This window comes from Geotrypetes seraphini, chromosome 1, assembly GCF_902459505.1.
Source record: "Geotrypetes seraphini chromosome 1, aGeoSer1.1, whole genome shotgun sequence".
NCBI classification, from domain to species: Eukaryota; Metazoa; Chordata; class Amphibia; order Gymnophiona; family Dermophiidae; genus Geotrypetes; species Geotrypetes seraphini.
This window is the reverse complement of record NC_047084.1, coordinates 433,548,826-433,562,296: the sequence shown is the minus strand read 5'-3', so window position 1 is coordinate 433,562,296 and position 13,471 is coordinate 433,548,826. Positions and strand designations below refer to the sequence as shown.

The 13,471-nt window shown below is 37.2% G+C and overlaps 1 protein-coding gene across 3 annotated transcripts in view; it reads left to right on the top strand.

Moving 5' to 3' along the window:
- The window catches only part of FOCAD (focadhesin), a 471,722-nt gene that overhangs the window by 385,375 nt on the left and 72,876 nt on the right, over positions 1-13,471 (top strand). For all 3 annotated transcript variants that reach the window (XM_033919504.1, XM_033919495.1, XM_033919513.1), the window contains 2 exons: positions 4,883-4,960; positions 8,918-8,989. In XM_033919504.1, coding sequence (XP_033775395.1) covers positions 4,883-4,960; positions 8,918-8,989 — 150 coding nt within the window. The remainder of the gene's footprint in view (positions 1-4,882; positions 4,961-8,917; positions 8,990-13,471) is intronic.

Below are 13,471 nucleotides of genomic sequence, written 5' to 3'. Positions count from 1 at the left end.
AAGTTTGTCTCATAGATGCTGACACTGTACATCTTATTCTCCAAGACCAAATTTGTGGCCATTGAGATGCATTAATTTGATGCTTAATCTCAATGCTCCAAATATCTCTTAGACCATTTTTTGGTTTTTTATTCAAATATTCAGATAATAATTTATACCACAATGCGGCTTGATGTCCTAGGAAGTCTGCTTGGAAACATAAGAACTTTAAACTATATTGATTATTCAATGTTTTCCATTCAGGGAACCCAACCTGAATGGCCTGCTTCAATTGCAACCATTTGAAGCTTTGTGTTTTACTAAGACCAAATCTATGTTGCAATTGTGAAAAATCCAGCAGTTTACCTTCTGAAATAACGTCATCTAAAGATCTGATGCCTGCAATAATCCAGTTCTTCCAAAGGATTTGGGCTCCGCCAATTTTGATCTTGGAGTTTATCCATAGAGATTGATTAGTTGATTTGTTTATTGGGATAGGTGTTAATTTACTTATAAATCTCAACGTTTTCCAAGTATCCATTAATATTTTATTTTCTCTGTATCTTCTAGGTATGTTAATACTTGGCAGATGAACTAAATTTAGGGGAAACATAAGGCGCCATTCTAAATATAACCAATCCGGTGCATTATCTATAAGTTCTGGGAGGATCCAATACATACCCTGACGTAAAATATAGGCTTGATGGTACCTATAAAAATTTGGAAAATTTACCCCTCCCTCCTTAATTGATTTTTGTAAAGTTACTAAAGCTATTCTACGTGTTTTACCAAGCCAAAGAAATTTTGTTAAAATGCTATTAAGCTTTTTATAAAAGGACCCCTGAAAATAAATAGGTATCATACTCATTTGATAACAAACTACAGGCAACATCATCATTTTAATAGTTTGAACTCTCCCCCACCAAGAAATATGTAAAGGGTTCCATTGCTCACATAACTCCGTAACTTTTTTTAATATAAATTTTTCATTCTCTTTTACGGTATCTTCAATTGTATTTTTTACTTGAATGCCAAGATATTTAAATCCTTCTTCTTTCCATATGAATGGAAAATTGTCAAATAATCCTTTTACACAATGAATATTTAAAGGTATAATTTCAGATTTATTCCAATTAATTTTATAACCTGAAAATTTGCTAAACTTATCAATTAGTTCCAATAAAGAAGATAAGGTAGACTCTGGATTTCTCAAATAAAGCAAAATATCATCAGCGTAAGCTGAAATTTTATATTCCATATCTGAATATGGAATACCCTGTATCTCCCCCTTTTGTTGTATTGCTAACAATAAGGGTTCCAATACTACATCAAATATCAAAGGAGATAAAGGACAACCTTGTCTAACTCCCCTCTGCAATTGAAAACCATCAGATATCATATTATTAATATTTAATCTTGCAATTGGGAAGCTATACAATGTTTTTACCATTTGTATAAATCCAGAACCTATACCAAACCATTCTAAAGCCTGATACATAAAATTCCATTCTACCCTATCAAATGCTTTTTCAGCATCCAATGAAACTGTAAAAACCGGTTCATCCATTTTTTTTTTTAAATTTAATATGTGAAACAATAATCTAGAGTTATTAGAGGAATGTCTTTTAGCAACGAAACCCGTTTGATGCATATCTATAATATGTGGGAGAGCTTTGGCTAATCTCAAAGCCAAAATTTTCGCCAAAAGTTTATTATCCACATTTATCAAAGATATAGGCCTGTAGTTCGAAACCAAAGTAGGATCTTTATTTGGCTTAGGCAAAACAATTACTATTGATTCAGCCATAGTACCTTTTATATTACCTTTTATAAATTGTGTCTGATATAAATTTAGTAAAAATGGGGAAAGGACATTTTGAAATGTTTTATAAAATTCTACTGTATATCCATCACCACCTGGAGCGGATATAAAAGGAAGTTTAGAAGAACCTATATCTATAAAAGAGTTAGAAGAAGCATTGAAGTCTCTTAGAGTTGGATCCGCTCCAGGTGGTGATGGGTTTACAGTAGAATTTTATAAATCATTTCAAAATACTCTTTTACCATATCTGTTAAATTTGTATAAGTATCAGCTGACTAATGGTTGTATTACAGGTACTATGGCAGATTCGGTAGTTATTGTTTTGCCAAAACCAAACAGAGACCCTACTTTGGTATCAAACTACAGGCCTATTTCATTAATAAATGTAGATGGGAAAATTCTTGCTAAAATAATGGCGTTAAGATTGGCAAAAGCTCTCCCATACATAATAGATACTCATCAGACAGGTTTTGTTGCAAGGAGACATTCTTCACATAACACAAGGTTGGCATTTCATCCTTTAAATTTAACAAAAACAGTAAAAGATCCGAAGTTTATGGTCTCTCTAGATGCAGAAAAGGCTTTTGACAGGGTAGAATGGAATTTTATGTATCAGGCATTGGAGTGGTTTGGGGTGGGATCTGGATTCATTCAAATGATTCAAACACTGTATAGCTCCCCTGGTGCAAGATTATATATTAATAATAGTCTTTCAGATAGATTTGACTTGCGGAGGGGGGTTAGGCAGGGTTGTCCCTTGTCTCCATTGTTTTTTGATGTTGTTCTGGAGCCCTTGTTAATTGCTATTAATCAAGCAAAGGGGATACAGGGTATTCCCTATTCAAATTGGGAATATAAACTTTCTGCTTATGCAGATGATATTTTACTTTATTTGAGGAATCCAGAGACCACCATACCATGCCTACTTGAATTAATAGAAAGATTTGGAAAATTCTCAGGATATAAGATTAATTGGAGTAAGTCTGAAGTTTTACCGCTTAATGTTCACTGTGTCAAAGGACTATTCGATTCATTTGATTTTGTATGGAAGGATGAGGGCCTAAAATATTTAGGTATATTAATAAAAAATAATGTGGATGATACAGTAAAGGAAAATGAAAAAATTTTACTTAAAAAAGTTACAGAGATGTGTGAAAAATGGAATCCATTGCATTTATCATGGTGGGGGAGAGTTCAAACTATTAAAATGATGATATTGCCTGTGGTTTGTTATCAAATGAGTATGATACCAGTTTTTTTTCAGGGGTCATTTTATAAAAAGTTAAATGGTATTCTTACGAAATTTGTTTGGTTAGGTAAAAGACCAAGAATTGCTTTAGTATCTTTACAAAGATCAATTATGGAGGGAGGGGTAAATTTTCCAAATTTTTATAGGTATCATCAAGCCTATATTCTACGTCAGGGTATGTATTGGATCCTCCCAGAGCTCATGGAGAATGTCCCAGATTGGTTATATTTGGAATGGCGACTCCTGTTTCCTTTTCATTTGGTTCATTTGCTTAATATAAAAATACCTAGAAGATATAGAGAAGATAAAATATTTGTAGACACGTGGAAAACATTAAGGTATGTTAGTAACCTGTCACCTATTCCAATTGCTAAATCTTTACATCAATCTATTTGGGTAAACTCCAAGATCAAAATTGGCGGAGCGCAAGTCATTTGGAAGCAATGGATTATAGGGGGTATTCGTACCTTGAATGATGTTATTTTAAATGGTTCACTGCTTAGTTTTTCACAATTGCAACACAAATTTGGTCTGAATAAAAATCAAAGTTTTAAATGGTTGCAGTTGAAGCAGGCTATTCAGGAGGGGTTCCCTGAATGGAAGACTCTTAATAATCAATATAGTTTAGAATTCCTTTGCTTTCAGGCGGATTTCTTGGGTCACCAAGCCGCACAGTGGTATAAATTATTAAGTGAATATTTGAATTAAAAAAAAAAAAAACTGGGTTGAGGGATATTTGGAGCATTGAGATTAAGCACCAAATTTCGGCATCTCAATGGCCACGAATTTGGTCTTGGAGAATAAAATCAACAATGTCGGCATCTATGAGACAAACATGGTTGTTTTTTTGCATAGAGTGTTTTGGACCCCAGTTTGTTTACAGAAAGTAGATAATTCTAGATCTAATAGATGTTGGAATTGTAAGAAAGAAGCAGGGACTTTAGATCATTTAATTTTTTTCTGTCCTTGTATAAATGCATTCTGGAAGTCAATCTGGCCCCAAATTAATTTGTTATTAGAAAATCATGTTGCCCTGTCCTACGATACAATCTTATTTGGCACTTCAATGAGATATAAAAGTCAAATTTCAGGAGCTAATAATAAGCTATTATTAATATTAACAGGAGTTGCCATTCAGCACATAACTAGGAATTGGAAGGATTATACAAGTCTGAATTTTACGTTCTGGTGGAATACAGTGTGTTATATATATAGAATGGAGAAAGCTCTTGCATTACAGAATGGGAATTATAATAATTTTAAAAAGATATGGGGGCCATTAATGGAATATTCAAATGATTTGGCACCTTTACAAGATTGAATGAATATCTAAGGAAAAAAATAGAATATGAATGTGATTGTAATATAGAAATGGGATGGGAAGGGAGGTGGATGGGATATTTTATAATTTGATAAGATATATGATTAAGAATGTACAAGTGATTGTGTATAATATATTGTATAAAATTGTAAACTTGTTGATTGATGCAAAAATGAATAAAGAAGTTTTAAAGGCCAGAAGATTTTTGCTCAGTGATTTACTGCATTTTAAGCAAATTCCTCCCAAAAATTTTCAGATAATTATTTATAATGATATGTATTTTATTATAAAACAAAGTAGTCAGCATAACATCTGTGATATAATCAAATGAACCTACTGTAAAAGAATATTTATAAAATTAATCTAAAAACAAATACCTATAACATGTTAATAGATGAGAGACATCTTGGCAAAAAGATCCATGCTTTCATCTTCTTCCTAGAAATGCAGGTGGCCTGTTTGTTTGCTTTCGCACTTTTGATAATCTTTTTGGTTTTCTTTTACTTTTAAGGGGTGTCCCACAATGCAGCGTCTGGCAGCTGTCAATGGCCTCATTGCTCTAGTGGGGTCTGAAGGAGCACTGATACAGGTAAACGTAGTAACACAGAATATGACAACTGGTAATGATATTAAAGCCTACAAAATCTGCTCTTTTATTGAGCAACTATTTTTACACATGGTTCTGTTTTTTGCCTTCTTTTCAGCCCCTACTGATTTTTGCAAATAAGGCCCTCAAGGAACTCCTCTGCTTCATCCCTCATATGCTATCTCTGTTTATAGAACCATAGACCACAGATGATCTCTGACTTTTCATAACTAGGAATCATGTGTTCTTCTGCCATGCTTTATTGAAATCTGTTGCTGGTTTTGCTTCCACTACCTGCTTTGAGAGGTCATTTCATGCATATACATTCAGTGAAGAAATACTTTCTGATATTACTCCTAAATTTTTCCGTTTTGAGCCTCATATCATGACCTTTTGTTCTAGAGCTTTATTTTTCACCTCAAAAAAGCTTTTTATCTTGTGCCTTATTTATATCAAGGATTTACAAACTCGACCCCTGAAGACTGCAATCTATTTTGGTTTTTCACATTTCTGTAGTGAATGTGCGTAATCACAAGAAAATAGGAGATGGTTGCTTCCCAAAACTTGGAAAGTAGAAAAAACAGCGAAGGAAGACTCTGGTGCTCAGTGTCTTTTATTGATATGTTGTGACTTGACACGATCGTGTTTCGACCCAACAGCCTGCCTCAAGAGTCTATTATTAGAATGATGCAATATCTAATATCTTCCTAGAAATGGCATAAAACTCTCTTACAACGTAGCAAATGGCTCTGCAAGCTGACGCTGCAATTCGTATTGGAAAAATTTGGCCCCGTATCTGAAACCGAACTTTTCCTCCACGGGGTTTCAGATACGGGGCCAAGTTTTTCCAATACAAATTGCTGTGTCAGCTTGCAGAGCCATTTGCTATGTTGTAAGAGAGAGTTTTGTGCCATTTCTAGGAAAATATTGGCTATTACATTATTTTAATAATAGACTCCTGAGGCAGGCCCTGTGGCGCACCTTAGCGAAAAGCCCCTCTAGTCAGAAAATTAAAACAAATTTGTATACCTTTTCTTTCTCCTGGTGTCTCTTGTTTATATAAGAATTTTAGTGACAGCATGATTTCTTTTTCATTAAGTTTTCTCAATTATGTGTTTTTTTTCAATCAGCTTTACCCTATGGACTTACCCCCTCTTTTACTAAGGCGCGCTGCCGTTTTAGAATGTGCTAAATACTAGCGTGCGCTAACGTGTACATAGAATATAGTGGACGCGTTAGTGTTTAGTGTGCGCTAAACCGGCTAGCGCGGCTTAGTAAAAGGACCCCTTAGTTTTGTATTTTTATTTTTTTTTAATCTTTATTCATTTTCAAATCAAACAATAAGTGCACAAAAATATATCATAAAAGTAATTTCCATATAGCACTATAGTATCTAACACATAAATCTAATAATGTAAAATCCCCATCCACCCACCCTTCATCACATTCTCAACTAAAATGGAATATACTATATTATACAACATATTATAACATATTGTATTAAATTACATCCCAAATCCACCCTCCCCCTTGAGTGTGCTAGATAAAACTAAGAATGAAAAAGAAAAGGAACAGAAAAGAAATGATGTCTGTTCATCACAATACTTTTCCAATGGCCCCCATATATTTAAAAAGTTATTATAGTTTTGTATTTTTATTGATTTAAAGGAGACTCCAAAAATCAATAGTGGATATAACCACTAAGAGGGTCATTTTGTCATAGACTGCTGAATCTTTGCTTTAAATATGTGCAGGCATAAGTTAACCAGTTTTCAAAGGGGAAAGTAAGGTCACGTTGCCCTTTTGAAAAATATGCCACTAAAAACACCTGCACACATTTACAACAGTATATACATTTTTAGAAAAAAAATGTACTTCCTTATATTGCTAGACCTGCCCAGATCTATAGGTTATGTCCTCTTATTAGCATATGGAGACAGAAACTTGAAAGGTCTGATGGCATCATTAGTATAACAGGTCATGCAACCAGAAGCATTCCAATATTTCTTTGCCTCCAGCAGATGGTGCAGAAGGACAGCTGTAGCAATTTTTCTTTTGTTTTGGGTTTTTCTCTCAGTTCAGCTTTTGGACCAGAGTTCTTGAGCCTTGGTCTATGGCCTTTGACTTTATGGTTAAAGTCTTGCAATGGGACTCTGTCCCAGGATCTGAGCCATCGCCAGACCACTGGTTGAGGCAAAGGAGGATCTGTTAGCTTTCCTCATTGGCCCGAAGCCTCAACCTACTGGCCTTTGTTCCCTGTGCCACTTCAGGGCTCTGAAAAAAAAGGAACTGGGGGCTGGTATTGTTTCTTCCTTAAAACAAAAAGCTAATGTCCTCAATATTTTATATTCCTATATTCACAACAAATGTGGACTTTATCAGATCAAAGAAGAGATGATTGACCCAATTTACATCCATTTCACCACTATATAAAAGAGGAAAAAAGATGTTGATGCAAGGGACAGCCTGCGCCTATGACAAGCACTCTGCAGCACTGTAATACCCAATCGCAAATCAATCACAGGTTTGTTTGTTTTTAAAAAAAATCCTCCTATCATATAATATCCAAACTTTAAAAAAGTCTTACAACCCAGTGTGATGTGATGTTACAATCTTCTTCAGCATTGAAAAATGTAAATTTCTTAAATGTTCAATTGGTCAATCACCTCCATATTCAGTCCTCATGGACATAATCACACTTCTTAAAGTCTGCTATTGCATGTTAGCTACTATACATAAATATCAAAACAAACAGCATTTGTTCAAAAACTTGCTTGTCCCATCGATATCGTATAATGAAAAGCAGCACTTATCTTAACAAACTTGCTAAGTGCTGCTTGACAATCATACAGGAAGTCCCTGAGTTGTACTATATACTCTTCCCCTTCCCCCTCCTTTCTGCCAAAGGTGGCTTCTCCTTTTCATTTGAATCATACAGTTCTTCTCCCTACCTTTCAGAGATCCCCAGAGTTCACAGACACTCCATAAGCTGGATATTCATAATCTATTACTTCTTTGACATCCTTTTTGGATATTGGATCTTCTTTTTGCCAGCTTTTATGTTCCTCAAAAGGGCAATGTGATCTTGAAGCCTTCAGTTGCATGTTGGAGAAGGTCAACTATTCAGTCAGCCTGCATTCTTCGTAGAAAAGTTTCTCAGGGTCTTAAGGCTCACTCTACCAGATTGCAGGCTACATTGAGGGCTGAAGCAGGTGCCATTATCTTGGATGACATTTGCAAGGCTTCAGCATGGTCCTCCCTCCATTCCTATGTCAAATGTTACAGACTTGGTGTTTGAACTAGACAGGCCTAAAGCTTTAGTATATACGTAGGACTAGACTGGTCTAGCAGGATGTTAAGGAAGGTGAACATTGTTATTACCTGTAAATTTCCTTTCCTTGAGTCCTGCTGGACCAGTCTGGGACCCACCCCGGAAGACTAAAGAATTTGGTAGATTCCTGGATCTTAGGTATGCTACCTGTTTGTTTATAATCAGTTTAGCGAAGGTAGACTTATGGATCCTCTGTTCTGGGTTCAATATTTTTTCCTCTTATTGTTTTGATATCTCTGTTGAGTGGCTTTTGAATGTTCCAGGCTGCACCATCTGTTATAATGATGATGTCATCAGAATCTTCAAGTCTCTACCTTCATGTTAGTAAGGGGACATTATCCATGTCTGGACTTTTTCTAGCAGAATTCAAAAAAAGGAAATTTAACAGGTATGAAAATATTTCACCATACATATATTTGAAAATTCAAAAGTATGAGTATTATTGCAAATGTCACCCCATATCCATCTGCAGGAATGCCTTTGCTTATTGCAGGTAAAGGTATGAGCAAAATGGCCTTACATACTATGCTTTTTCACAATATAGCACTATCTTGTGAGTAAAAATGTATTTGAAAAGTATCTCCTAACTATGTTTTTGTTTTGTGTTTTTATACATATTTTCTACCTAGCTAAAATCTGAAGCAATTCAGTCTTCTCAGTTCCAGAGTAAACTGAATGAAGTCATCAGGACAGTAACTGAAGTACGTATCCCTTAAATTTACCAACCAAAGGACTGATGTTTTTGCCTCATGACACTTCTAGTACAGTAGAAAATGGGCATTCATACTATATTAGATGAGAGATCATATTGTAATTACTAATACTATTTTGTTGAATAGGTTTTAAACCTCATTTATTAAATAGTGACCTGACAGTCTCATCTGCTGTTTCTGTGTGTATGAATGAGGGTCAGTCCCACAGTTCAGTCTAACATTTAAAAGGATGACATGTTCTTGGCTTCTAATTTCCTGCCAGCAAAGCTTAGGTATCTATAGAGGCTGCATGGGAGGGGAGAAGATGACCACCATTAGTGCAACAATGCTGACAACCATGAAATAACATAAATAATTTTTGTTGGAGGAAGCTTTTTGCCAACATTCTGGATTTATTGAAAGGGGAAAAATATAAAATTGGGTGGCAAAAAATATTACATAGAACTTTAATCAGTTGAGATCACAAAATGTTTTCTGGTGTAAATCAGATGCCATTGTATTACTCTTGCTCAGATTAGTACAAATTAAGCAGCTCAGTGAAACTGCCTGCCTCAAAACTGTTTATTTAGCATGTAGCAGATTAAAATCCTCTTCATACAATGTGAAGGCACAAATTAACTGACAGAAATGTGCTAGGCCTGATATTCAAAAGAAATTATATGTTTGCTGGCTGAACTTCACTATCTGTAGATTTTTTTTTTCCAAATCTTTATTCATTTTCAAATCTTTCAACAAGTGTACAATATTATAACAAATAATTCAAATAAATCACTTTAAAATCCTATCCAATATTGTCTTAAGTACATAAATACCCCCCTCCCTCCTCCCAACAACAATGAACTCAATCAAATCACATACTGCATACCCCCCAGCCTTCATTAATAATACTCCTTATACATAAAGGTGTCTAATCATTCGAATATACAATCAATGGCCCCCAAATCTTTTTAAAATTAGTATAATTTCCATTCTGTAAAGCAATAATTCTTTCCACCTTATATATATGACATACAGAATTCCACCAGAAGGTATAATTGAATCTTGTATAATCCTTCCAATTTCTGGTAATATGCTAAATGGCAACTCCTGTCAATATTAATAATAGTTTATTATTAGATGTTGAAATTTGGCTCTTTAACCTCATTGATGTTCCAAATAAAATTGTCACAAAACTTGGGAGATATTATTTGTATAGCTAGATATTATAATCACAAAAAATATTTTAAAATCTCAGCTTTATTAATATTTCTTCATTAAAAATATACTTCGAAAAACTTTCTTCTATAAAAATTAGTAAAGTGCTCAGTCCATGAATTCAATCATATTTGTGAGATAACATGTGACAGTGGTTAATCCAGGGTCATTCTAATCTTCTTAGCCCTGCTGCCAACCTTCTATTCAATGCTATGAACAGATTCATCTACAGGTTGGATTTCCATCGTTACCACTGTATAATTAGTGATTATGTGCAAATGTGCTAAAGTGTTGTAGTGCTGTGATCTTGACTCCTTTAGGTTTCTTCTACCCCCCAACTCGAGTTTCGAAAATATCTTCGTCAAGAGGGGTACTAGGAGCATAAAAACAAAAAATATAAATTAAACTAAATTATGGTCAAATTCTAAACCACATATTATCTACGCTACTATTATATCAGAAATCTCTTACTAATGTTCAAATCGTAAATTTCATAAGTCCTATACAACTTAAATATGCTTTCATACCTGTTAGTTGGCTTTCACACATTTGGGGCGAACGAACCAAACCAGCGACTCTCTCTATTCGAATCTAAACTTTAAATACCAAATCACATTGTCCCTACCGGAAGGACTTACTCTGAACGTTTTTCGAAGTATATTTTTAATGAAGAAATATTAATAAAGCTGAGATTTTAAAATATTTTTTGTCCAAATAAAATTGTATCATAGGATAAGGCAACATAATTCTCTAATAAAGAATTAATTTGTGGCCAAATTGACTTCCAAAATGCATTAATACAAGGACAGAAAAAAATTAAATGATCTAAAGTCCCTGCATCCAGATTACAATGCCAGCATCTATTAGACTTAGAGCTATATAATTTTTGTAAACGAACTGGGGTCCAAAAAGCTCTATGCAACAAAAAAAACCAAGTTTGTCTCATAGATGCAGACATTGTACATCTTATTCTCCAAGACCAAATTCATGGCCATTGCGATGCAGAAATTTGGTGCTTGATCTCAATGCTCCAAATGTCTCTAAGACCAGTTTTCTGTTTTTTATTCAAATAACCATATAACAATTTATACCACTGTGTGGCTTGGTGTCCCAAGAAATCCACCTGAAAGCATAGGAATTCCATACTATACTGATTATTAAGATCTTTCCATCCAGGGAACCCCTCCTGAATAGCCTGCTTCAGTTGCAACCATTTAAAACTTTGTGACTTATTTAAACCATATTTATGTTGCAACTGTGAAAAACTAAGCAGTGTACCATTTGAAATAACATCATTCAAAGTTCGAATACCTGCAATAATCCATTGCTTCCAGACAATTTTAAATCCGCCAATTTTAATCTTGGAGTTTAGCCAAATGGATTGATGTAATGATTTATAAATTGGAATAGGTGATAAATTACTAATATAACGTAAAGTTTTCTAGGTATCAACCAAAATTCTATTATCTTTATATTTCCTAGGCATTTTTATACTAGGAAGATGAACCAGATGTAAAGGAAACAGGCATCACCACTCTAAATACAGCCATTCTGGGACATTTTCCATGAGCTCTGGGAGGATCCAATACATACCCTGACGTAAAATATAAAATGATACAGATAATACTACTACTACTAATTATCATTTCTATAGCACTTCTAGATGTATGCAGTGCTGGACATTAAACATGTAAGAGACAATCCCTGCTCAATAGAGCTTACAATCTAATTAAAACAAACAAGACAAATAGGGGTTAGAGAATTTCTCACAGAGGGAATGATAAAACAGGCATGGGTATTTTACTGGTGAGTGGAAGTTAGGAGTTAAAAGCAGCCTTGAAAAAGTGGACTTTTAGCCTAGATTTGAACACTGCCAGAGATGGAGCTTGACATACTGACTCAGGCAGTCTGTTCCAGGCATATGGTGCAGCAAGATAGAAGGGACGGTATCTGGAGTTGGCTATAAAGAAGAAGGGTACAGATAAAAGACATACCCGATGGATGGAGTTTCTGGGGAATATATAAAGAGAAATAAGAGGGGAGAGATACTGAGGAGCTGCAGAGTGAATGTACTTATAAGTCAATAAGAGGAGTTTGAACTATATGTGGAAATGGATAGGGAGCCAATGAAGTGTCTTAAGGAGAAGAGTAATGTGAGCATAACGACACTGGCAGAATATAAGTGATGTAATAGAATTTTGAATGGATTGAAAGAGAGAGAGATGGGTTAGTTGAAGCAGTGGCGTACTAAGGGGGGGGCGGGAGGGGCGGTTCGCCCCGGGTGCCAGCCATGAGGGGGTGTTCCCGGCCTTGCCGTTCATTCCCCCCCACCACCCCCGAAGGACCGCTCGCCCCACTGACCTTCCTGCACCAACCTGTGAAGCAGCCCGCAGCAGGATCGCGACTTCAGCGATACCTGAGCTGCTTGGGCGCTGCTTCCTGCACCGCGGTCCCGCCCCTCCTCTGACATCAGAGGAGGGGCGGGAACGCGGCGCAGGAAGCAGCGCCTAAGCAGCGCAGAGATCGCTGACGTCGGGATCCTGCTGCGGCTGCTTCATAGGTGGTGCAGGAAGGTCAGTGGGGCGAGCGGTCCTTCGGGGGTGGTGGTGGGGGGACTGAACGGCAAGGCCGGGAGCATAGGTAGTGCTGCTTCATAGTGGTGCGGGGAGGCCAGGGGCGAGCGGTCCTTCGGGGTGGGGCGGGCGGGCAGGCTTTCAAGGAGGAGGGGGGTGACAGACAGGCAGGAAGGCCTTCGAGGGGGGACAGGCCTTCAAGGGGGGGACAGGCAGGCCTTCAAGGGGGGGGGACAGGCCTTTGGGGGGGGTGCAGACCTTCAAGGGGGAGGGACAGGCCTTCAAGGGGGGGCAGGCAGGCCTTCAAGGGGGGGACAGGTCTACAAGGGGGTGGGACAAGCCTACAAGGGGGTGGGACAGGCCTTCAAGGGGGGAACAGGCCTTGGGGGGGTGCAGGCCTTCGGGGGGGTGCAGGCCTTCAAGGGGGGACAGGCCTTCAAGGGGGGACAGGCCTACAAGGGGGGGACAGGCCTACAAGGGGGTGGGACAGGCCTTCAAGGAGGATGCAGGCCTTCGGGGGGGTTCAGGCCTTCGGGGGGGTTCAGGCCTTCGGGGGGGTGCAGACCTTCAAGGGGGTGCAGGCCTTCAAGGGGGGATAGGCCTTCAGGGGGGTGCAGGCCTTCGGGGGGGTGCAGGCCTTCGGGGGGGTTGCAGACCTTCAAGGGGGGGACAGGCCTTCAAGGGGGGGACAGGAAGGCAGGCC